General features: G+C 46.2%; 1 protein-coding gene and 1 non-coding gene across 3 annotated transcripts in view; both read left to right on the forward strand.

Moving 5' to 3' along the window:
* Positions 1 to 26,614, forward strand: part of TRPM8 (transient receptor potential cation channel subfamily M member 8) — an 86,431-nt gene that overhangs the window by 19,884 nt on the left and 39,933 nt on the right. For both annotated transcript variants that reach the window (XM_005902599.3, XM_070365397.1), the window contains 9 exons: positions 13 to 210; positions 7,787 to 7,889; positions 9,175 to 9,293; positions 14,933 to 15,223; positions 17,029 to 17,124; positions 18,150 to 18,279; positions 19,726 to 19,871; positions 20,655 to 20,767; positions 21,649 to 21,865. In XM_005902599.3, the coding sequence (XP_005902661.3) occupies positions 13 to 210; positions 7,787 to 7,889; positions 9,175 to 9,293; positions 14,933 to 15,223; positions 17,029 to 17,124; positions 18,150 to 18,279; positions 19,726 to 19,871; positions 20,655 to 20,767; positions 21,649 to 21,865 (1,413 nt within the window). The remainder of the gene's footprint in view (positions 1 to 12; positions 211 to 7,786; positions 7,890 to 9,174; positions 9,294 to 14,932; positions 15,224 to 17,028; positions 17,125 to 18,149; positions 18,280 to 19,725; positions 19,872 to 20,654; positions 20,768 to 21,648; positions 21,866 to 26,614) is intronic.
* Positions 6,313 to 6,385, forward strand: TRNAG-CCC (transfer RNA glycine (anticodon CCC)). The gene has a single exon. It is a non-coding gene; the product is annotated as a tRNA-Gly (tRNA).

A 26,614-nucleotide genomic window follows, 5' to 3' on the forward strand; every position in this document is an offset into this window, starting at 1 on the left:
CCCTTCTCGCAGGCCATCAATACCTCCGTCAAAAGTAAGATCCCCTGCGTGGTGGTGGAAGGCTCGGGGCAGATTGCCGATGTGATCGCGAGCCTGGTGGAGGTGGAGGATGTCCTGACGTCATCCATCATCAAGGAGAAGCTGGTGCGCTTCTTGCCCCGCACGGTGTCCCGGCTGCCTGAGGAGGAGACCGAGAGTTGGATCAGATGGGTGAGTTGCAGCGGGGGCAAGTTCATGGGAAGGGAGGGGGCGGGCGCCGCCACTGCCAGCCTCTACTAGCAGCTCTGGGCGTTTATACTTTCTCAGGGACTTGGAAACTGCACTCCAGCCCAAACAGGTTTTTCCTTGGAAACTGAAGCTCACATACATTAAATGACTTGCCTAGTCTCCATACCTCATAAGGTGTAGCAGATGGGGCTTAAATTCCAGTCCGCCTGTTTTCAAAGCTGATACTCCTTCTTTCATACCCTGATGATACGCTTCTGTGTCTCGTATCAGCAGTGGGGGCTGAGGGGGTGGGGGGTGGGGGGTGAAATCCCTGTGATGGTGTTTTAGGAATGCAGATTCTAATTTGAATCTGTGTCTAGTGGAGAAGCTGTTACTACAGAAAGATTGCCTTTCTAAGTTAACTGGCCTGTGATTCATTCACAATCTCTCATCTTTCCTATTGGATCATGTAAGAAATGTGTAAGAAATGTGTACTGATTGAAATATCTCCGGCCTGTATTTTAACATAGTGCTGTGCTTTCTCACATTTCTCTCTGAATCATGACTGGTGTTGACTTGAAATGACTTTCATCTTGTTGACTGTTCAGTTTGTGATAGAGTTCACATTGGCAGGAGTGGGGACGTTCCCATCAGCTCATCTGAAAGTGGCCTTCCATGTTTGGGTATTCTTAGGAGTGTGTGCTTCCACTTGGAAAGTTTGCCATAAAGGAAATAACAGGATGTAGACAGCAAGAGTTATTTTAATCATGGAACCCATTTCATCATTAGAGTGAAAGGTTGAATTTAGTATAAATATTTTTTATAAGTTCTTTAATTAACTTGGTATTTCAGCAGCATTTCATTATAGAAGAACCTCGAAGTGTCAGATTTGGCAAACTGAAATCCTGGAGTAGTGAAGACAATCTTGTTCTTGGTGGCATTTGTCATTATGTTGTTTCTTTTATCAAAGCACAGTTGATTTGCAACATTGTGTTCATTTCAGGTATACAGCAAAGAGATTCATAGATATATATGCTGTGTCCATTTGCTCAGTCATGTCTGACTCTTTTGTGACCTCATGGATTGTAGCCCACCAGGCTCCTCTGTCCATGGGATTTTCCAAGCAAGAATACTGGAGTGGGTTGCCATTCCCTTCTCCAGGGGATCTTCTCAACCCAGGGATCAAACCCTCATCTCCTACATTGGCAGGCAGATTCTTTACCACTGAGCCACAGGGGAAGCCCAAATATACATAGACACAAAAGTATATGTATGTGCATTCGTGCTAAGTCACTTTAGTCATGTCCTCTTTGCCACCCTGTGGAGCATAGCCTGCCAGACTCTTCTATCCATGGGATTCTCCAGGCAAGAATACTGGAGTGGGTTGCCATGCCCTCCTCCACGGGATCTACGTGACCCAGGGATCAAACTTTTGTCTCTAAAGTCTCTTGCACTGGCAGGCAGGTCTTTACCACTAGGGCCATCTGGGAAGCCCCCTACATATATATGTTACATATATATGTAACTTTCTTTTGCAGATTCTTTTTCATTATAGATTATTACAAGATACTGAATGTAGTTCCATGTCCTAAACGGTAAATCCTTGTTTATTTTATATGGAGTAGTGTGTATTGGTCTTTGTCATTATTTAAAGCAAGCATGAACAAATCAAATTCTTGTAAATAATGAGAAGAATCAAGCCCATTGTCTAGGCTACAGGGTACTCGGTATTAAATTAATGAACAATGAGACCCTCTTGGCTTTATTTAATTTCACCTGCCTGGGCAGTTAGGTGATGATCCAGGGAAAGTGCGGCAGGATCAAAGTGATCAGGACACAAGTCCTTTCTGGATTAAGCCTCACTACTAAGACTCAGAAGATGGCAGCTGCATCTTCTTCCTATACCCGAGAGTCTCTGTTGTTGCTGAATGATGCACTGTCCAAAAAAAGCCCACGTGATGTTCCTACAACATCTGTGTTTCGCAGATTTTGCTAAAAAGGGCAAAGCTAGTGGTTTTCTGTGAAAGTTCTTGCTGGGGTTTGCTTGTATCTTGTTCAAGTCCAGTTGAGGGGAATAGAGTGATATTAGCGTCATTGATGATGAAGGCCGAGTTGAAAGATGCGGCTTAGGGGTGCAGCCACCACGGACCTCCTTGTGCTGAGCCCCTGGATGAGACAGAGGAACCCACCCAGACAGAGGCAGCCCTGGAGGATTGCCGGCCCGCTGTCAGGCGACACGGAGTGACAGCTGACACTAGAGCACTAGCACCCTGCAAGGAGCAGATCCCAGCGAAGAAGCGGGAAGGGGCTGGCTGGGCACGGCCAAAGTGGTCAGTTGTCTATGTCACTCCCCAACCCCGAGCCAATCAAGGGAGAGGTGAAGAATCTGCCTGCCAGTGCAGGAGATGCAGGAAACGTGGATTCGATCCCTGGGTTGGGAAGATACTGTGGAGAAGGAAATGGCAACCCACTCCAGTGTTCTTGCCTGGAGAATCCCTTGGACAGAGGAGCCTGGTGAGCTACAGTCCATGGGGTCGCAAAGAGTTGGACATGGCTGAACATGCATACACACAAACGCCCTGAATACCCAGAAGCCCGATTTGAATAGAGTGCCCTCCGGGTGAAAATATGTGGGTGAGAGAAATACGTATAACCCACAGTGGTTATTTCTGTTCCCCATATATTCAGACCTAAACAGCTTGAGTCTTTCCAAACATATCAAGGGAGCAACCCCAAAGCACAGATAGAAACCCAAGACTTTGTGTGTTGAGCAGTGTCGTCAAGATACTTTCCTGTGATGGATGGAAGAAATCCAGCAGTCAGTTCAAGGATGCTCGCAGACAAAGGAATAGACAACTCTTAACTCACCCATCAAAGATGGCCCTGGGTCCATTCCAGTGACTGTCCTCTTATTCCTTATGCACATTGCTTGTAGAGTCCAGACAAGGTCATGTCCAAAGGGCCATGCCACTGTATGGGTCCCCATACCCTTTATAAAGGATATTAAAAAAAATTTTTTTTTGATGTGGGCCATTTTTTAAAAAGTCTTTATTGAATTTGTTATAATATTGTTTCTGTTTTATGTTCTGGGTTTTTGGCTGCGAGGCATGTGGGATCTTAGCTACCCAACCAGGGGTTGAATTGGCTCCCCTTACATCGGAAGGTGAAGTTTTAACCGCTGGACCACCAGGGAAGTCCCTTTATGAAGGGTTTTGATTTTCTGCTTCAAGAAATCTGCTACGGGAAAGTCACATGAAGCAGGCTAAATGTCAGACACATTTCACTTTCTATGATTATATTGCCCTTTCTTGGATGCGTATCTAATTCGTATTCATATGCTAATGATTTATCATAATTATAGTCATGTCAATCAGAAGACATACATCAATAATAAAAATTAGCCTGGCATTTTAATTGTGCACTTATATGGGGTCTGGCAGTTGTTAGAGATTTCCCAAAAGACAAAGCTCAGGAGTGGAATTATTAATGAATGAATGTATACATTCAGCCAGACATTCGTTGAGCAAGCTCTCAGGGGAGTTGCGGGTGGCCTCACTGGCCATGTGGACAAGCAGCCCCTAAGCCTGGCGTCACAGTTTCTCATCCTCCTCAAGAGACCCCATATGCTTGCCCACTGGGCCCAGGCCCTCCTCCCCACCAGGGCTCTCATAGTTCCCCACTCTGCCCACTCCCACCTTCTCAAGAGCTTGACCCTTCAGCGTCTCCCAGCCTGCCAGCCAACCCGGTATCATTCATTTCCAATACTTGCATTTATTCAGTAGTAATTTATTGAGCACATACTGATGCCTGATCCTGCAACAGACATTTCAAAAAGGAGAGTACACAACAGGGAGTGCCTGTCTTCAGAAAGAAAATGGAAATTAAAAAAAAAAAATTCCTGTTGAGTGATTACAGTACAGTGTGCTATTTAATTTCCTACCAGAAAAGGGAGTTTTAAAGAAAATTAGCAGCGTGGATACACTGGGCTTGAGCCAAGGGAGCCTGGCCTGGTGTGGGAGGGCCTTTCAGCGGAGGGCTTCTCAGAGGAGGTGATGTGGGACCTGAGATCTGAGTGATGGGTGAGGGTCAAGGGTGAGGACTGGGCTTGTTTGGGGCACAGCTCCTGAGACTCGAGATAAGCCCAGCTCCCGAAGGGACTGAAAGATGGTGGTGAGGGTGGACGCTTTGACGTGGAGACTGTAGGACTTAGGAGGGGCCAGGCCAGGGAGCTCCTTGAACACTGTCTAGAGCTTTTGGTCTCATTCAGGTGTGTCAGGAAGTCACCGAGGAGTTTGAGGCAGGGCGAGGTGTGATCTGAGACTGTTGCAGTTGAGCTCACACGGGCTGCAGTTAGGGGTCAGGATCCTAGGGGGACGGAGTACGGGTGGGTGCCCCTGCAGAGTCCTCTGGGTTCCATCCATTTGCTCTGTATCCATGTTCATCTTCTTCTTCTTCCTTTTAATTCCAAAGGAAAAGTTGTCCTGGCCCTTCTGTGCTGCCCACCCCCAGCTGGCCCCAGAATCCTGGGACCTGGACCCCTCCTCACCTGTCATTTCTGGCCAGGCCCCTTTCCTTTGCGTGAACAAAGGCCGCCAGCATGGTGGGAGGACCCTTCCCTTCCTGCCGTCAGCCCCTCTCCCTCTCCGTCAAACTCACTGTGGTCTGTGCCTTCCTGCAGTTTTCATCTATTTCCTCGTCACCCTAGGATGCTTCTTGAATGAAGCCCTTGGACACCACCTTTCCCAGGAAACTGCAACCTTAAGGTCACCTCCTAAAGTCAAAATTCAAGGGCGCTCCTTTTTTCTTTTTAAAAAATTGAACTCAAGTTATAATACTGTGTTCTATCAGGTGTACAGCCAAGTGATTGAAATATATATATGCATATATAAATAAATGTACTTACTGTTGTTGTTGTTCAGTCGCCCAGTCGTGTCTGACTTTTTGTGCCCCATGGACTGCAGCACGCCAAGCCTCTCTGTCCCTCACCATCTTCTGGAGTTTGCCCAAGTTCATGTTCATTTCATCGGTGATGCTGTCGAGTCATCTCATTTTCTGACCGCCCTTCTCTTTCTGCCCTTGATCTTTCCTAGCATCGGGTACTTTTCCAATGAGTCAGCTGTTCGAATCAGATGACCAAAATACTGGAGCTTCAGCCTCAGCATCAGTCCTTCCAGGGAATATTCAGGGTTTATCTTCCTTAAGATTGACTGGTTTGATCCCCTTGCTGTCCAAGGGACTCTCAAGGGTCTGCTCCAGCAACACGATCTGAAGGCATCAATTCTTTGGTGTTCTGCCTTCTTTGTGGTCCAGCTCTTACAACTGTGCGTGACCACTGGGAAGACCGTAGCCTTGACTCTGTGGACCTTTGTCGGCAGAGCAGCGTCTCTGCTTTTCTAGGTTTGTCATTGCTTTCGTGCCAAGAAGCCACTGTCTTCAGATTTCACGGCTGCAGTCACTGTCTTCAGTGGTTTTGGAGCCCAGGAAGAGGAAATCTGTCACTGCTTCCACCTTCTCCCCTTCTATTTGCCATGCGGTAATGGGGCCGGATGCCATGATCTTAGATTTTTAAATATTTAGTCTTAAGCTGGCTCTTTCACTCTCCTCCTTCACCCTCACCAAGAGGCTCTTTAGTTCCTCTTCGATTTCTGCGATTGGAGTGCTATATCTGAAGTTGTTAATGTTTTTCCCTCCTGTCTTGATTCTGGCTTGTAACTCACCCAGCCCGGCATGTCTCATGATGTGCTCAGCGTATAGGTTAAACAAACAGGTGACAGCAGACAGCCCAGTTGTACTCGTTTCTCGATCTTGAACCAGTCAGTTGTTCCATACAGGGTTCTAATGGTTGCTTCTTGACCCACATATGGGTTTCTCAGGAGACAGGTAGGATGGTCTGGTATTCCCATCTCTCAGCTTTCCATAGTTTGTCATGATTTACATGGTCAAAAGCTTTAGCATAGTTGGTGAACAGAGACAGATGTTTTTCTGTACATATATATGTGTGTGTCTATATATAAGAATAAGAATATATGTACACACATATTTTTATGTAAAGAATATGTATATATTATTTTCAGATTCTTTTCCATTAAAGACATTACAGGGAATTCCCTGGTGGTCCAGTGGCTAAGACTCTGTACTCCCAATGCAGGGGGCCTGGGTTCAATCCCTGGTCAGGGAACTAGATCCCACATGCCACCACTAAGACCAAGAACAGCCAAATAAATAAAAAAAACATTAAAAAAAACCAAGACATTACGTATAGTTCCCTGTGCTATACAGTAAACCCTTATCATTTGGACAGTCCTTGTTGTTTTATATTTAGTAGCATGTATCTGTCAGTCCCATACTATTAATTTATCCGTTCCCTCCCCTTCCCCCTTTGGTAACCATGAGTTTGTTTTCTATGTCTGTGAGTCTGTTTCTGTTTTCTAAATAAGCTTATTTGTATTATTTTTAGATTCCACATATAAGTGATATATAATTTGTCTTCCTCTGTCTTACTTTGCTTAGCACCATCCATGTTGCTGCAAATGGCATTATTTCATTCTTTTTTTATGACTGATATTCCATTGTGTGTGTGTGTGTGTGCATATTTACCACATCTTTTTTGTCCATTTATCTGCTATGGGTGCTTATGACCTGGCTATTGTAAGTAGTGCTACTCTCAACATTGGAGTGCGTGTATCTTTTCAAATCAGGGTTTTCATCTTTTCTGAATATATGCAAGAATGCATATATAGCCAACCTGACCTGAGGCTTCCCTCTCTGCCCAGCCAAGACTGTAGTTCCAGATCTTCATGTCCAAATGTTGCCGGGAAAACCCACCACCGCCTTGAACTCCGTGTAACCACAGCCAGACTCGCTTCCTCCTCTAGAGGGAGCTCTTCATTTGCAAGCTCCCTCCAAGCTGGCCTGAAACCTTAGAATCAGGAGGGGCTCTGCCTCTCCCCAGGCTCTTTTTTTCTTTTGTCTTTTATTGACCAGGGATCAAACCTGCTTCCCACTACTGGACTGCCAGGGAAGTCCCTCCCCCAGCTCGTGAATCTTACAAAATGTCTTAAAATTAAACATTACAGAAAATCACAAAGGAAAATATAGAGAATCCCTCATCTCTTTATTTAATCACCACGTTGTCTTGGCTTTTATACACATTGAATTTTCCTTTCTATAGTCTAAGCCCTTAGGACCACACTTGGACAATTTCTGTGGTTTTTTTTTGTTGCCTTTTCCTGATTTATTCACTCACTCAATGATTGAGTATCTACCATGTGTCACATACACACACTCACACTCAGCCCTAGTCATTTTATCTTGCAGCTTTCTGATAGGTTCTTTTGATATACCTGTCCTTATAGAAGCAGTGCTTTATGCTCATTGTGGTCAAGGACTCACTGTTTCAATTTAGAAATTAGATGCTGCGAGTATGGGCACTGAGAGGAGGGAAGGAAATCTGAAACATTCCTATAGGTCGTCTTTAAAAAAAATGGAACGAGACATTCCTCACCAAAAGAGAGAGAAGTTTATACTCCTCGGGCCTGAAATCAGTTGGCTGACAATTCTGCTCTTTAAATCTTGCCAGCTCAAAGAAATTGTCGAAAGTTCTCACCTATTAACAGTTATTAAAATGGAAGAAGCAGGGGATGAAATTGTGAGCAATGCGATCTCCTATGCGTTGTACAAAGGTGAGTAAAAGTGGCTCTTCTAGAAATGTGACTTTCTGTGGCTTTTAATGGCTGGCATTTATTTTTTACACAGCCTTACTGGAAATATAATCTTGCATTTAATTTTGATTATCATAGGTTGAAAGTTAGAATAACTATTATTGACCTCCTTGGATGTATGTATTTAATAGAACAAGAATTTTTATGTCATTGAAATACTGGTTAAATATGATCACGGTGCTTTCCAAAGAATTGTCTGCAGTAGTGGTTTAAAATCTTTTTCTGAGCCTCAGACACCTGGGAGAATGTGATAAAAGCTGTGGACCTTTGTCCTAGGATTCCACATCTGTGTACACATGTACACACACACTTCACACACAGATGATTCTGCATTCAGTTTCAGGGGCTAACACATCTCCTGAAGCTTGTGAATGAACCTTAGTTTTAAATTCTCATGTGTGAACTTTGCTTCCTGAGAATCCCATCCAGGTGAAATTACCTGACAAAGACCGTGCGGAGTTGAACCGCCTGATTAATATCTGTAAGGTATGCAGAGCAGCGCAAGGCACCTCGGAAGTGCATTTTTAGCATTAACTATTTATTAGAAACATTCTTGTGGTACTTGTCAGAAATGTGGTTGTAAGGATATTTATTGAAATGGGGCTACATCTGTAGAGATACACAGATACAGAAAATAATAGCTCTGGAAAAGACAAGTAGAACATTGTTATAATATAGCTCTTTATTTCATAGATTTAGATATAGTATAAGTCAGATGTGGCTCTGGAAATGTAATATTTATGGAATCTGAATCTATAGGAAAATATCAATATGCCATAGTTACACTGTTAGGATATGGAATGGAAAGATATTATCACCTAAATTGATCCTCATCATATACTTTGGGGCATAGAGAATATGGATAAGAATCAGTGAAAATAAAGTGTCAGTGAAATGACAGCTCTGAGTGTCTGATTCCTTTTTTTTTTTGATCTGGACCATTTTTTAAAAACCTTTAATGAATATATCATAATATTGTTTCTGCTTGTTATGTTTTGGTTTTTCGGCTGCAAAGCATGTGGGAATCTTAGCTTCTTGTCCGGGGATTGAACCCACATGCCCTGCACTGGAAGATAAAGTCTGAACCATTGGACCACCAGTAAAGTCCCTCTAAGTGTTTGATTCTAAGAGAACATGTTCAGAATCTCCTTTGACAAATGGCTCTGATAGTTGGCCATATGGAATGGTTCTGATGCTCTTGTTTCTGGGTGTTTGGTAAGTTGACTTTTTCCCTGTCCTCTTACAGCCTTTAGCACCAATGAACAAGATAAGGATAACTGGAATGGGCAGCTGAAGCTTCTGCTGGAATGGAACCAGCTGGACATAGCCAATGATGAGATTTTCACCAATGACCGCCGATGGGAGGTAAATAAGAAGTCCTCTTTGGTGACTCCAGTGGCAGGTCTAGTCCGTTTCTAAGAAGGCCTTTGATACTGAATCTTGAAATGGACGCTCTGTCTGGTGCATCTGTGTTGCTAGGCCTCATTTTCTTCATCTGTTCTTGCTGTTGTTCAGTTGCTAAGTTGTGTCTGACTCATTTCGACCTCATGGACTGCAGCGTGCCAAGCTTCCCTGTCCATCACCATCTCCCGGAGTTTGCCCAAACTCATGTCCATTGAGTCGGTGATGCCGTCCAACTATCTCGTCCTCTGTCACCTCCTTCTCCTTCTGCCTTCAATCTTTCCCAGCATCAGGGTATTTTCCAGTGAGTTGACTCTTCACATCAGGTGGCCAAAGTATTAGAGCTTCAGCATCAGTCCTTCCAATGAAAGTTCAGGATTGATTTCCTTTAGGATTGGCTGGTTTGATCTCCTTGCTATCTGAGGGACTGTCAAGAGTCTTCTCCAGCACTTCTTCATCTGTAGTATGGGATAATAACATTGACTTTGTAGGTTGGTTGTAAAGAGATAATAAAACTAAATACACTAATGTAAGGTAGCATCAAGCCACCAATATCATCTAAAGTTTACAGCTTTTCAGCTGTGACGTGAGAGGCAATTCTCCATCTGGGTGTAGAGGTGAAGATTTCCTCTTGGGGGAAGTATATGCTCGACAGCGGTACTCATTTTGTGCCCTACTCTACCTTCCTAGCCAAATTCTAATGAGAAAACTGTCAGACGTGAGATGCATAAGAGACAAATAGAACAAGTTGATTGAAGACATACAATGAATATCATAGAAAATTGGGCCTCCCCCAGGCAAACCTGTGCCTCCAATATGGAAGTTGTATGTCCAGGAAATCTGTATTTTTTCCCCAGTAAGCTGACTTTTCTCATTTAGAATTATTTTTTTCACATTTATTCAGCTGCACTGAGTCTTGGTTGCAGTATGCGGGATCTTTCATTTCAGCATGGGAACTCTTAGTTGCAGGATCTAGTTCCCTGACCAGGGATCAGACTCGGGCCCCCTGCATTGGGAGCACAGAATCTTAACCACTGGACTGCTAGGGAAATCCCTCTCACTTTGAATTTGATGACAGCTGTAAGGCTACACTTTCCAGCAGCATCCTCTTGTATACAACTCAACTGAGATCCACTTCAGGAATTCTGTTTCATAGGAACAATTACAAAATGTCACACGTGGATCCACATAGCAGGGGCTTCTTTGTTTTCAGCTCTTCAGTCATTGGTGGGCAGTGAGAATTTCATTTTATATGTGTATAACAGTATAAAGCATGTGTATTTCATAACTTTGTATCCTTCCCAGTCAGACTCAGAAAACTTTTAGGCCCATTATCATATAATCAAAGATGAAGAATTCATTTATACTAACGTGATCAATTTTAATAATAGAATACAAATAAAGTCATGGTTTATGGACATTTAAATTATTCATTTCTTTAGCAAACACTATCTTTGTTTGGTTTTTGCAGTATAATGAGCCCTATCTCATATGGCAAGCCTTGAGTTAGTTGAGGGAAAGTAGAATTGCAAGTAGATTTAGTTAATTGATTCGTAAATGAACCCATGTGTGTGAACTGTCCTATTTAAGTGAGGTTAGATGGTACAAATAAACATAAAGTTGGGCACATATTGAATTGATCATTTAATTTTACTAGCTTAGATAAAGATAGTTAAGCATGAAGGGTCTAATGGTTGAGAGAATGGACTCTGGAGCCAGCTCCTCTGCATGACTTAACCTCTGCAAGTTACTTAACATTTCCATGCCTCCATTTCCTTGCACAGTGGTGAGTTGGGGTCAGCTCATACTGTTTTTGGAGAAGGCAATGGCAACCCACTCCAGTACTCTTGCCTGGAAAATCCCATGGACAGAGGAACCTGGTAGGCTGCAGTCCACAGGGTTGCTGGGAGTCGGACACGACTGAGCGACTTCACTTTCACTTTTCACTTTCATGCATTGGAGAAGGAAATGGCAACCCACTCCAGTGTTCTTGCCTGGAGAATCCCAGGGACGGGGGAGCCTGGTGGGCTGCCGTCTCTGGGGTCGCACAGAGTCGGACACGACTGAAGTGACTTAGCAGCAGCAGTAGCAGCCATGGGTACCACGGGGGCGGGGCGGGGGTGGCATTCTGATGGCATTTTGGGAGCCTGTTCTGAACTTGAATCTCTAAAGGCATCTTGACCTGTGTTACCTCATTTCATCCCCACAAACACCTACTTTACAGATGAGAAAAATGAGGTTCAGAGACACAGTCTCATTCAAGGTTGCACATAAGGTAAGGTAATGGTAAAACCAAGGTGTGGAGACAAAGGTGTGTCTGACTCTGAAGCTGTTCTCTTTTCCTGTGTGCCAGGGGTTCTCAAAGAGTGACCCCTGGACCGGGGGTAGCATGGACTTAACCTGGAAGCTGGTTAGTAGTGCAGATCGTCAGGTCAGCCACTGCTTTCTGCCTCTGTCCCACTGGGAGCCACAGTGTGGGGACTGAAGGGCCCCTTGCCAGTTCCCTGCCGGGGTCCAGCCCTGCCTGATCCAGGGTATTTGAAGGAGAGACAGCATAGGCAACCTATTTATTTAAATATTTTATCAAAGATATAAAGAGTAATAGAATGAGGATAGCTCAGTGAGGAAATTCAGTGGAGAAAAGAGGCTGAGTAGCTTGGTTTACGTGGGAGACCAATAAAACTTCAAGACAAGAAGTTTGCACCACTTACGTAGGCCGCAGGCGTCCTTCCGTTCTCCCGAAGGAGAGGAGACACTGAGGCCTCCCCGGTTGGATCTTAGAAGCCCAGGCATAATTAGTAAGCATGGTGGCTTCCGCGCTCCAGATGGAAACTCAGCCAGAGTGAGAGAGAGAGCGACATGGGGAGACCAAGTTTTGGTGAACAAGGCCCGCACTTTATTTTCCAAAGTAGTTTTTATACCTTAAGTCATGCATAGAGGATAATGGGGGAAGGGGTGGAGTCATGCAAGGACAGCAGTTCCTGGTTCTAATTGAAGCCAGGCTTTCAAACTTATCATATGCAAAAGTTCAGGTGAATTACATCATCTTCTGGCCAGGAGGCCTGTTAACATTTTAAGAAACTTATTTTTCTCTAAAGGTGATTATTCCAAAGTCAGGAGCCACCCTCCAAAAGCATTAGATAAAGTTGCATTCCTATAGGGCAAAGGTGTGGTGGGCTCAATCAAGAAAAGAATTAACTCAAGGGTCCAAGGTTACAAACATTAAAGCTACTACTTACACCAATTATATTAATCAATACACTGCCAGGGACACAGCAGGTAAGGGATGCAGAGACTTAGCAGAAAACATTGGCCCAAAAAGTGAAAAACCCTTCACCAATACAATTTCTAATCGATCTTTTAACTGCTCAAAGGACTCTGTATTAGACAGTTTGGAACATCTCCTGCCTCTCACAGTTGGGAGGCTCTGAACAATCACATGTGGCTGGAAAAACCTATTCAGGCAGGCTAGGATTTCCAAAGGAGTTTGTAGGTTGAAACACTGTCACACCCAGGAATTGTTAACTGGAGCTGTAAGCTAACTCTTTTTTCAGAGAGAGGTAGTGGGGGACAGCCCCCCATAAAGTCAGAGGTGTAGGTGAGAGCACAAAGCAGAAAGTAGGCAGACTCTGGTTTTGGGGGGTAGATGCTCGAGAATTTCCAGGGGGACTCCTGAGGCTCGATCCCGCCTTTGCGTATGCTGAGCCTCCTTCCTCATGACCTTTGTCATGGGCGGAGTTCCTCACACTGGCTCCCCGCAGTGATAGAATTCCAGTTGAGCTATTCCAGATCCTGAAAGATGATGCTGTGGAAAGTGCTGCACTCAATATGCACTCAGTATGCAATATGCCAGCTCCTGGCAGTTCCCTCTGCAGGTAACGTGTGATCCTGCTGAGACCAACATCAGACAGAAACAGAAACCGCTAATGATGCCCTTGGCCGGGGATATTCCCCTGAACTGGGGCTCAGTCACGTCCAGTGAGGAGAGTGGATTGGGTGGGCGGCAAGGAGATGTGTGTGGGTTTGGCGCTGCAGCGCCCAGGCTCCTGGAACTGCCCCCACTGGCTCCAGCTGATGGTTCTCTGTGGTGTCAGATCTTCTGGTGTTTACTCGTGAGTGTTATTCGCTCCGTCATGTCTGACTCTTTGTGACCCCATGGACTGTATGTAGCCCGCCAGGCTCCTCTGTCCATGGGATTCTCCAGGCAAGAATACTGGAGCGGGTTGCCATTCCTTGTTCCAGGGGATCTTCCTGACCCAGGGATTGAACCCAGGTCTCCTGCATTGCAGGTGGATTCTTTATTGTCTGAGGCATCTGGATTTTAATGCTGGAATTGTGGATTTTTATGAACCATCTAATTTTTTATTAATTTTTATTGCGGTATAGTTGCTTTATAGGACTTTATAGTGGTTTTGTAGGACTTCCCTTTAGCTCAAGTGGTAAAGAATCTGCCTGTAATGCAGGAGACCAGGGTTCAATCCCTGGGTCGGGAAGATCCTTTGGAGAATGGAATGGCAACCCCCTCCAGTATTCTTGCCTGGAGAATCCCATGGACAGAGGAGCCTGGTGGGCTACAGTGCATGGGGTTGAAAAGAGTCGGACACGACTGAGCGACTAACACACACACATGGTTGCTTTAGAGTGTTGTTATTTTCTGCTGCACGGCAAAATGAATCAGCCGTACGTGTGCACATGTCCCCTCCCTTCCGGATTTCCTTCCCATTTAGGACACCATGGTGCATTGAGTTCCCTGTGTTATACAGTATATTCCTATCAGTTTTCTATTTTATACATGGTCTAATTGTTAATGTTGGCAACTGAATCAAACTGTAAAAAATATTGGGTTGGTCAAAATATTCATTCAGGTTTTGAAACACACGAGCGAACTTTTGGGCGACCCAGTACTAAGGAGGACGTTGGGAACCAGTGGTGTGATCTGTGGACCACTGGTTTGTGCCTGAAGAATGTATTCATTATTAAGATTTTCAATAGGCTTCTATGGGATAAGACTTATCAGGAGCCCAGACAGTAGAGATAAAGGGAAATAATAACTGGGTATCACTGTCAGGTGTTCCAGTAACTCATGGTTTTTGAACATGGCCAGGCGTTTGCCTCATGGTGTGTGAAGGGCAGCAGGGTGACCCACGGCACGGACGGAAGAGCTGGTTGGTGGTTGGCTCATGATGGTGTCTACCGTAGACCTCAGAGAAGTCGTGTGAGCTGGATGGCAGGTTCCCTGCCCCCTAACAGAGCCAGTGCTTCTGTACGAGACACTGGGATCAATTCTTGATCAATGTCACCCCTATATGGTGCCATCGTCTGCACTTTACCATAGCACAAGGCCAAGTCCCATCCAAACCCACGTCTGGCTGATTTCAGATCCCACCATGCTGCTTCCTTCTCCTGCTGCAACGCTTGAGCTAAAATCCAACATTGTGTTACAACTGAAAAGATAAATTTTATTTCCAAAGCAGAACTGAAGGAGAATCTGATAATCCTGTTACTTTGTGGTTGAAAATGCGATGGAAGCTGAGAAAGAAAATGGCTTGCTTCTTTAACTGGATTTAGGGTGTGCGCCCTCTCTCTGTGCTCTTTCTCCTCAGTCTGCTGACCTTCAGGAAGTCATGTTTACAGCTCTTATAAAGGACAGACCCAAGTTTGTCCGCCTCTTTCTGGAGAATGGCTTGAACCTGCGGAAGTTCCTCACCAATGACGTCCTCACGGAGCTCTTCTCCAATCACTTCAGCTCCCTGGTGTATCGAAACCTGCAGATCGCCAAGAATTCCTATAATGATGCCCTCCTCACCTTTGTCTGGAAACTGGTTGCTAACTTCCGAAGAGGCTTCCGGAAGGAAGACAGGAATAGCAGAGATGAAATAGACATAGAGCTCCATGTATGTACTGGGATGGTTGTCTGCCTGAATACTCTGATCTCTTGAGTCTTCCTTCAGAAAAATCTCTCTACCTCTCTAGATTCCTACTCCCTATCTCATCACCATCATGTAGTCAACATATTGGGTTTGTTAATTTTCTTGCCCTACTTCATTTATTTAAGCTAGCAGATCCTACTGAGATAATAAATGGTGCATTTTCTTGCTTTATTCTTTGTGCTATATTTATAACTAGTTATTGCAGTGTTTATTGATTGCAGAGGTTGGTGTGATGCACTTTCTGAAGGTATCTAACAGAGAACAGGGGCAAAGAAATGGCAACCTGTTCATGCCTTAGCCTTTTAGATGTGATCTGCCTAAAACAGTTCTGTGCTATCCATGCAAAGGACTGGAGAACTGCCAAGTTTTCCTTTGTGAATGAAAAGGGAAGCAAATCTTTCCAAAAGGATAATCCTGGTTTCCACTTGAGAGGATGTTATGGATGTACCATTTATATTCTTTCAAGATTTTCTACTTAAAGGACAGGCAGGGCCAGTTTCCTGCACCAGCAACTCTTTGCTGAAGGCTTGCTCTGCTCAGAGCCCACTGAGGGTCAAGTTGGTGTATAAATACCCCAGCAACCTTCCTGCTCAGAGGGGATAATTCTGAGGCCTGTGTCCTACACTGGCTCCTAGAGTTGCCTAGTGAGACAGTTGTTGTTCAGTGGCCAAGTCATGTCCGACTCTTTGCAGCCCCATGGACTACAGCCCACCAGTCTCCTCTGTCCGTGGGATTCTCCAGGCAAGAATACTGTAGTGGGTTGCCATTTCCTTCTCCAGGGGATCTTCCTGACCCAGGGACTGAACCCACATCTCCTGCATTGGCAGGCAGATTCCCGCTGAGCCACCAGGGAAGCCCCACGTGGCCCACGTGGTGGGGTTAGTTTCTGGTTATTTACCATGATAACCTGTTGGTCCGTCCTTTTCTAATTTCATTTCCTCAACCTTCGAGTGGTTTTCCCAGAATCACTTCTCAAATAAAATGCTTGTCTGAAATCCTTTTACTTCTGGGAAAACTCAAGCTAGGTCATTATCTTTTATAGTTCTCGAATTTTAATATATGTGTGTGTTTGCAAAAATCTAAATGAGCTAGGTGTTTGAAGAAGTTGGAAGTGTTTAAAAAGCTGTTTGATTCTGTTTATAGTGAAACTCTCCACAGTATCTATAACTGTGCCAGAAACATTTTGTATCTTGGTAAAACTTGTAGGAAAGATTAAAAGGAATCTATACATAGAGTTGTTTTTCTATCTGAAAAAGATTCCCTTGGGCGGCTAAATGAAGCTGGGATTCTAGCTGAAACATTAGGAATTGAAACTTTGAATAACACTCCAAAGAAATAAATATAGTTTTACATTGTGATAATTGAACTTTAACTATCAGAAAGTCGGAATTTAGATTGAGCATTTTTCTAGATGAGAAGGAGAGTTATATGGTGAGAAGGAATTGCTTTCTCTTCTGGCTGTCAGAGTCATTCAGTTTTTAAATTGCTGTCAGCACATTTTTTTCAGCCTTTATACTTTTCCATCTACTTGTACATTGCCTTTTGTGATAGATCAAAGATTCCGTGTCAGATTATACCACCTGGTGCACTGGGGAGATGAAACGCTCATCCCTATTCTGTGAAAATGGATTCAGGCACCGAGTTACAGAGCCCTCCATACACGGGGTGCTCCCTAGGGCATCCTGACCGCATTTTCATTCTCATACTGGTGTGTCTGCTAAAGTGGTGTTCCAGCTGCAGGTGCTGACTCCCTGCTCTAACCCTCCCAGGATGTGTCTCCTATTACTCGGCACCCCCTGCAAGCGCTCTTCATCTGGGCCATTCTTCAGAACAAGAAGGAACTCTCCAAAGTCATTTGGGAGCAGGTAAACGCCCAATTCCTTGGCAAATGTGCGCTTTGCTGTGGTTGTTCTGACCCTCTCAGAACTCACACATGTGTGCGCATATGTGTCCACGCTCAGTCCTGTCTGACTATTTGCTGCCCCAGAGAGTGTAGCCCACCAGGCTCCTCTATCCTTGAAATTTTCCAGGCAAGTATACTGGAGCAAGTTGCCGTTTCCTTCTCCAGGGGATCTTCCTGATCCAGGCTTTGAAGCTCTGTCTCTTGGATCTCCTGGACTGGTGGATGGATTCTTTACCACTGTTCCACCTGGGGAGCCTAATCTTAAAGCATCACTAATGAAATGAAATATTTGATGTAACGAAAATGGTTGTGGCTTGTTTTTAATGTGAACAGAGGTGTGTTTGGGAGGGGAGGTCTCTGAAAAGTGCTGGCCATTGTGGGCAATCCAGAAAGCACTTACTTCTTAGGTGTGTGTGGATGTGCGATTGTTTTCCAAGTGGATGAGGTTTTTAAGTTTAGTTTAAAAATTAATTTCTAGCTTTATCACATTATAGACAGGAAGGTATGGCCTGTACAAAATCTTCTCTGGGAAATGATTGATATTTTTCTCTGTGATTCCCTACATAATGATTTTTCTAAATGATTTATGAGCAGTTGAAAAGCAGTTACCTTCTCCATTTTTAGAGCCTACAACTAGGTACTGAATATTAATTCACACACAGTCTCACTAACTACATTGTCAGATCTTCGTGTCCTTGGCCACTTTCCCACCTGAGCTCTTATAGCATGGGGGTGGGTCTTCAGACCTCCCACTGCCCCATCGAACTATCAGCTTGTCCTACATTGATCTTGATACTGTCTTTTTGCCTGTTAATTCCGTGTTCAAGACTGTGAGTATATTCAGGTTCAGGACTCTTGGTGCACATTGCACACCTTGCTGGGAACCCATTTCCTGCTTTTGCCACAATTTTTTCCTTGTCTGACTTTGATGTTGGCTTGACCACAAGGGATTTAGAATTAACGGCAGCATGCTCACTTCTCTGAAAGACCAGGGGCTGTACTTTGGCCGCCCTGGGGGCCAGCAAACTTCTGAAGACTCTGGCTAAGGTGAAGAATGACATCAACGCTGCAGGGGAGTCGGAGGAGCTGGCAAACGAGTACGAGACCCGGGCAGTGGGTAAGCCTCCTGGAATGGGACCCGGGGGTGGCATAGGCACGCTAGGGGGCATTTACTGACTTTCCTAAGATTGAAGGTGGGGAAAAATGGGGGCTTCCTCACCCCACAGCCTCCCAGAGCCATATCCAGGTCAAGTCTAAGTAACTCAGCACCGTAGGAGAGCCTTGGAGTGTTGCTGTTCAGAAACTGTGACAGGTCTGAGGTTTCACCTGACATGTGAGCTGATGGGTTAGCCTGCCAGTCTCCCATACCCATACCTAGGGAAGACCCCAGAGCCCTAGTTAGGGGCCGCAGATAGCTTATTACTATGGGAAAGGCAGCATTCAGAACAGCATCCAGGGTTGTTCCTTGTGCCTCGATTCCCCACGGGGTGATGTGAATAAGAGCTGGTGTTGACAGTCCCACAGCTCCCCCAAATCAGGAGACTCAGGGCCTCTATAATATAAGACGACAGGTGAGCTGCCCAGCGCCCTCCGGGGGAGGTTTCTCATCACCAGGAACAGAGATGGGCAGAGGCCTTGCTGAGTCTGATGCTCCCGGAACATCTGTCCTCCATTTGCTTCACCTGCCCTTGAACAAAGCTTATCGGTGCCCCTGCTCAGAAGGCCTGGGCCATGCGAGGTGTGAGAAATCCAGGACCAAGTTGCCTCCCAGCAACGCAGAATGTTAGGCCAGTTCTATTTTTTTTCCCCCCACTTGAGAGTTTTAAGTTTGCAGTGTGGCACATTGCCAACTGCAGCCGTGCTTATCTGTTGTCTTATCTAATGAAGAAATCCTCATGAGTTGAGCTTCTCTGCACTGGAAAAAAAAGGTGTCTGATTTTTTTCTTCTAATATATTTAAAATTTGAAGATACCATGTTAATTTCAGATTGACTTAGCTAGTCAATGAATCCTAATGTTTGACTTTTAAAATAGTTCCTCTGAGGATCAACACACCAATCTCTTTGTCATAAGAGCACAAAATATGAAATCTTATGTGTCAAAATACAAGACATCCTCAATGCAATTGGTCAGTGTTTTTTTATTACATCATTTTGGCTCTTTTTTTTTTTTGGTACTGTGCCTTAACTGCAGAGACCCTCACCAAGAAAGCACAAAAGGTAAACGAGATAGCTGAGGGTCTGAATCCTCCCCGCTGTGGCTGAGCCCCATCAAAGCAGGCGGTGGGGGGGGCTCCATGTGTTCACTGCAGCTCAGTGGGCGTTTCTGACACCTGCCACCAGGAGGTGCTGTAATGGGCATGGGGTACCCAAAGAAGACCCCTTGCCCTGTGGAGAATTCTCTTCTGTTGGCCTTATCTCTGCCTTTTATAAACCAGGAGAGTCACAGCCGGGGTTTTGTGGAAGCCGGGGCTTGGCCGGGGCAGAGGGGGCAGGGTGAGAAAGTGCTATGCCTTGGCCAGCCCTGCCTCCCTCTTCCCTCTCTCTGGGGATGCTGTCGCTTAGAGCTGTTCACAGAGTGTTACAGCAGCGATGAGGACTTGGCGGAACAACTCCTGGTCTATTCCTGTGAAGCCTGGGGGGGAAGCAGCTGCTTGGAGTTGGCGGTGGAGGCAACCGACCAGCATTTCATTGCCCAGCCTGGGGTCCAGGTGAGCAGCATGCCGTCACCGAACGGCATGCCTAGAAATGGGCCTTTCCCATCAGCTGGCTCTCGGCACCCAGGGTTACCTCTAGCTCGGTGTAGGGATGGGCCAGTTACACAAGCTCCCTGAGCCTTAGTTTCCTTGTCTGTAAAATGGGCAGAGTAGGGGGTAAAGAAAGGCTTGCTATGAGGATTCAGTGAGACAGTCTGTGAGTGGAGCCGGCCCTTTATGGTAGCAGTTACTGTCACAGCCGTTATCCGTAGTACTGGGAGCAGAGAATTTAGTGTGAAGTGGGTTCAGCCACTGTAGGTGCTTTCTGCCTTGAATTACACTCACAGCAATTTGTGTCTTGTGCCTCAGGTTTGGGAGGGGAAATATTTCACCCACCATCCCAGCTGGAGGAAAGGTAGAGAAGGGGACAGACTGACACTCACCTACACACTCCTCGTATGTGCAATCACGCTTTATCTTCACAGCATGCGTGCAGGTCAACATCATCCTGTTTTACTGACGAAGACTTGCACAATAAAAATTACAGTTGGTTAAGGTTCGTAGGTTTAGTGAATTTGGACTCATACAGCCTCTATTTTAAAGTCCACAGAACTGAAAATCAAGCAGAAGTTTCAGTGGTTTAATCATAGCCCCTTAGAATTCAGGTAACCAATATAAAAGAATAAGGATCTCAATTCAGAGAGTGAGGGGAGGTTTGAGGGCTGGGAAGAAAGGTTGCACACCATCCAGCAAGTCATTGCACTGATAAGGACCTGTTCCTTTGTCTGTTTCCTCTAGAATTTTCTTTCCAAGCAGTGGTATGGAGAGATTTCCCGAGACACCAAGAACTGGAAGATTATCCTGTGTCTGTTTATTATACCCTTGGTTGGCTGTGGCTTTGTATCATTTAGGTACGAAACCAAGGCACACAATAGTGTGTGCGTGTGTACATGCATCTGTGAATGTGTGAGCACGTGTGCGTGCACATGCATCTGTGTGTGTATATGCATCTATGTGTGTAGACATACTTGCATGTGTACAAACATACATGTGCATGCACACGCACCTGTGTGTGTACACGCACCTGTGGGTGTATAATCGTCTGTGTGTATACATATATCTGAGGCTGTAGATGTACTTGTGTGTGTACAAGCATCTGTGTGTGTGTATATGCACCTGTGGGTGTATAAGTGTCTGTGTATATACAGACATCTGTGTGTATAGATGTACTTATGTGTGTACAAACATTTCTCTGTGTGTACATACATCTCTCTGTGTATAGATGTACTTGAGTGTGTACAAGCATGTGTGTACAAGTGTCTGTGTGTAGATGTACTTGTGTGTTTATAAGCATCTATGTATGTACACGCACCTGTCGGTGTATGAGCATCTGTGTGTACATGCATACGTGTGTGTACATTCTTCTGTGTGTGTACAAGCATCTGTGTCTGTACAAGTGTCTGTGTCTGTGCACACATCTCTCAGTGTGTGCTCTTGTGTAAAGAAAGCATTGTAAGGCCTGGAATTTATGACGTCCACTCTAGTGCCTGCACACATTAGGTCTGGGATCTCTGTGGGTTTTCCCTGGGTTTGAAACAGGCAGAAGTGGGGTCATGTCCTTATATCTGAGGCAGAATTTGGATCTGGTAGCCAAGCAATGCCAAGGCTGAATTCTGGCCGCCTGGCCCCAGCCCGGCTGTGGGTCTGTGTTCATCTGCGTTCAGCAGGGGAGATGAGGCCCACACAGCGATGCTGGCTGGGATGGTGACAGGGCTCTCTCCTCTCGGTCCAGGAAGAAGCCCCTGGACAAGCACAGGAGGCTCCTGTGGTACTACGTGGCCTTCTTCACCTCCCCGTTCGTGGTCTTCTCCTGGAACGTGGTCTTCTACATCGCCTTCCTCCTGCTCTTCGCCTACGTGCTGCTCATGGATTTCCACTCTGTGCCCCACGCCCCAGAGCTCGTCCTCTACGCGCTCGTCTTTGTCCTGTTCTGTGATGAAGTGAGACAGGTAGGTCAGCCCTCACGTGCGTGCCCCCTCCTGTCCTCAGTGGGTGGGGGCTTCCTACTGCCACGGAGGAACAGAAGCTGCTCCTGAAGTTCCAAAGTCACTATGTCCCCCAAACAAATGTTCTCCTTAGGTGATCACCCGTGAACATGAAGACGCACTTCCGTGAGATCTCAGCCCCAGGCCCAGGCTTTGCTCTGTAATTAATGTTAATGGAGATGAATTACTCGGGATCAGCAATGTGTTCAAAGAGCAGGTTGACCTTGGACTCTAAACCCACTCCTGTGTTTAGGGATTGGGAGCTATTTGTGGCCCTGTCAGTACCATCGCCGGGGGAGGCGGCACCATGCGTGGCAGGGAGACCGGAAGGACTTGCCGTTTAAGAGCATCTCAATGTGCAGTGTGTCAGATTGACAATGTTGGGAAGAATTCATATTCATTCTTGTGAATTTCAGGGAGTTCGTTTCAATTATTCATGGTGCTTTTCTGTAGTTTCTTGGGATCTGCATTGTTTGACATGCTCTTTCCACCCTTGAATCCAAACTTGGCCCAGGCTGGGCATGTATCAGTGTTCAGTTAATAGTTGTTGAATAAATAAATGTTGATGTTGAAGGTCAGTGCTGTCCTTAAACCATCATAAAAAGTCATCCAGAAAACCCTTTTAAAATGGTAATTTGTAAAGTGTATGAGAATTGCTCTTGCCATCACTCTCGTCCCATATGAGCCCAAATGCAAAAACATATCCATTCAACAAGTATGGCCTAGGTGCCTATAGTTTGTGAGGTGCTGTGCCAAGTGATACAAGATGTTTGGAGGGGCAAAGGATACTGGTTTTGACCACACAGAGTCACTGCCTAGAATGGGAATCCTAAATTGGTTTCAATTATCATGCCAACTCTAATACTTTTTGGTGCCTTCTAGGATCCCTGGCAATGGCACTCCACTCCCGTACTCTTGCCTGGAAAATCCCATGGACAGAGGAGCCTGGTAGGCTGCAGTCCATGGGGTCGCTAAGAGTCGGACATGACTGAGCGACTTCACTTTCACTTTTCACTTTCATGCATTGGAGAAGGAAATGGCAACCCACTCCAGGGTTCTTGCCTGGAGAATCCCAGGGACGGCAGAGCCTGGTGGGCTGCCATCTATGGGGTCGCACAGAGTCGGACACGACTGAAGCGACTTAGCAGCAGCAGGATCCCTGGGTTGAGAAAGATTCTGAGGCTCTGTTTTCAGCAGGAGCGCACCTTAATGAATTAGCAGCATCTGCCATGGGCACAAGGAATGGCAGAAGTCCTGGCACCAGTGCCCTGAATCTGCCTTTGCTTGTCCAGTAGGTGGGAGTTTCAGGTGTGGACTGGAGATGGGGTACAGGTGGAAGTGTGTTGAGCATGGTGAGATTATCAGGCTTCTGGTCTGATAATCTCCCCCAGCAGGTCTCCCCCAGGATCTGGTCCTGCTAAAGTGCAAAAGGCTTCTGTGATTTCGGATCAGCCTCACGGGAGCCCCAGCACTGGCTCAGGAGGTCACAGTTCAGCCCAGGGACCTTCTGTATGAGCCCATGAGGGCTAGGGCTGCGATGATAGCAGGGCTAGGGCAGGCTGCGATGATGAAGCACCGCCAGGTGGCTGAAACAGTGCAAGTTCATCACCTCATTGTTCTGAAGGTCAGAAGTCTGAGATCAGGTTGTGGGCAAGGTTGGTTCCTTCTGAGAATGCAAGGAAGAGCCTGTTTGAGGCCCCTCCCTGGTTCCTGGAGACTTGCTGGCCATCTTTGCTGCTCCTCTGCTGGCGATGTGTTGTTTGATCCCTGTCCTCATGCCCACACCACCTTCTCCCCATGTGCGTGTCTCTGTCCCAGCCTCCCTTTGTCATGAGGACACTAATTGTTGGGTCAGGGGCCCATCCTGCTCCAGTATGACCTCATTTTAGCTAATCCACACCTGCAAGGACTCTACTTCCAAACAAGGTGCTGGGGGGGGATTCCTTAGAAGTATCAATTTGGAGGGGACATGGTTTGACCCACAACTCCTTCCATGCAGTCTATTAGTGCTGTCTTTACTTGCTAGTTCTCTCTCTTTTTTGGACTTAACTGCATATCAGCAGCCAGGGTGTGAAAATACCTGCATGAGAGAATCAGAGAAAGATGGAAGGAGAGTCAACAATTAGAAATGGGCCGTCGTGAGAGTTAACCAAGTTAAACTAGCACCTCTTGAGTTATGTTGTCATGGGAGTTGGCACTGCCCAGGGTCACACATGCTTCTTCCTAGACCAGTGGGGTCGGGGCTGGGGCCCTGCCTCCCTGCCTTTGCTCCACTCCCGGGCGTGGTTGACTACCTTTCAAAGCCACATCAAAGAGAAAGTTTAGCTACTGCAGAGAAAGACGATGAAAGGGTGAGTTTGAGGGGCTTTGGCTGGCTGCGGGGGGAAAGCCCTGAGTCTCACACCATCTTGGAGGCTAGCAGACCTCTTGTCCTCTGTGGGTGGGGGATGCCCAGCAGGGAAATAAGTCATGAGCCCAAAGAAGTGGAGAGGGAGAGAGAAAGAGAAAACCAGCAGGAATTGCAAACAGCATGGTTGTTGTTCAGCTGTTCAGTTGTGTCTGATTCTTTGTGACCCCATGGACTGCAGCATGCCAGGATTCCCTGTCCTTCACTATCTCCCAGAGTTTGCTCAAACTCATGTCCATTGAATCGGTGATACCATCCAACCATGTAATCCTCTGTCGTCCCCTTCTCCTCTGGCCCTCAATCTTTCTCAGCATCAAGGTCTTTTCCAATGAGTCAGCTCTTTGCATCAGGTGACCAAAGTACTGGAGTTTCAGCTTCAGCACCAGTCCTTACAATGACTATTCAGGGTTGATTTCCTTTAGGATGCACTGGTTGGATCTCCTTGCAGTCCAAGGGACTCTCAATAGCATGGTAGTAATTGAATTTCTTTGATCTTCTGGTTTCCTGTCCTTAAATGGGCGTCTTTCCTACTGTAAGCGGTAATTTTTTTCTGTTTTATTGAAATATTGTGACATAGCCCTGTATCCATTCCAGGTATGTAGTATAATGACTTAACGTACATAGAACTATGAAATGATAGCCACAGGAAGTCCCAGAGAGGAGCCACAGGACCGGATGCCTTGTGAGGCAACCTCGCCCATCTCATCCGCATCAACTCTACTGCGGAGTTCCAGCTCCTCGCCCAAACTCTGCTCCTGACCAGAAGTGGGTGGCAGGGAAATGACTTCATTCAGACATTTGGTTTTTATTCACATTTAATCCTTGGGTACTAGCATAGGAGCTGGCGCTATTGCGTTTCCGGCAAGCGTGTGTATCTTTTTAATAAATGAACTGAGAAGGCAGGGTCTTCCTGACTGAACCCCAGAGCTGTGCTGTGACTGAGAATAAGTGGGGAGCCCTGAGGCCAGAGCCAGGCTTTGGGGAAGAAGCTCGCAGGAAGGGCTCAGGGGTAGCTCTTTGGGCAGTGGGTGCTGTTGGCAGCTGCTTCTTAGAACAATTGATAAAAAGTTCTTTTCCTGCTCTTAACTGCCCCTTACTCACACTCCCAACATTTCTCCCTTAGTCCCACTCCTGACCCTGCCTCCTGGCTGCATTTCATCACAGAGCCTACGATGTGATTCCCAAGGTCATCTGTATCCTCCAGGCACCTAAAGGAGCATCAGGTCCAGAGAGAGGGCGTCTCCTGGACTGCTTCAGGGGCAGAGCTGGGCCTGAATGGAGGACGCAGGGAGAGTCATCCTGGCTCAAGCCAACACACTTCATCCACGCCCTCCTTCTTTGAACAGATATTTATTGAGCACCTACTGGGTGCCAGGCAGTGTTTAGACCCCAGGGATGAACCAAGCAGGCAAACATCTCTGTCCTCATAGACTTTTTACCAGTTAGAGATGACCGTCAGGGTCACTTCTGAGAGCTTTCAAGGAGAGGAGGTGAGCATGGCAGGTAGTGTAGAATGAGCGAGTTTTGAGTTGATGGGGAGATTGGCGGAGAGGACCCAAGAGAGTGAAATTCTAAGTCCTCTCAGCACAAGCGTGTCCCTTCAGATTCGGATGCATATCAACTGCTCATCACTGATTTGGGTCATGCAGGAAGGAGTCTCAGGACAGGTGTGTTTAGCTTGGAGAGGGGCTCTGGGCAGGCGGAGTGCGTGGAGAGTTGCCCAGGAGAGACACGGCGGGGACTCTGCGTGGGAGGACGGCGGGCTAGTGTGCTCCCAGTTATTCCCCAGGCCTGACGTGATGCCCACAGCGTCCGACTGGGTCCCAGCTGTCCTGCCTTCCAAATGGGTGATATTGGACCGTGTGTAGCTCTGTCCAAGTTGATATTTGACCACGTGTAGCTCTGTCCCATGGACGGAGGAGCCTGGTAGGCTGCAGTCCATGGGGTCGCACAGAGTCGGACACGACTGAAGCGACTTAGCAGCAGCAGCAGCAGCAGCTCTGTCCAAGTTTGTCCTCTCTTTCTCTGTAAAAAGTTATTCTTTTAAATTTATTTTTAGTCGGAGGATAATTGCTTTCCAATGTCGTGTTGGTTTCTGCTGTACAACGTGAATCAGCTATCAGTATAAATACACTCCCTCCCTTTCGAGCCTCCCTCCTACCTGCCCATCCCACCCCTCTAGGTCATCACAGAGCACCGAGCTGACCTCCCCGTGTTACACGGCAGCTTCCCGCTAGCTGTCTGTTTCGCGCGTGCTGGTGTGTGCGTCAATGCTGCCCTCTCAGTTTGTACCCCGTCCTTCCCCA

This window comes from Bos mutus, chromosome 3 (genome assembly GCF_027580195.1).
Source record: "Bos mutus isolate GX-2022 chromosome 3, NWIPB_WYAK_1.1, whole genome shotgun sequence".
In the NCBI taxonomy this organism is placed as follows: domain Eukaryota; kingdom Metazoa; phylum Chordata; class Mammalia; order Artiodactyla; family Bovidae; genus Bos; species Bos mutus.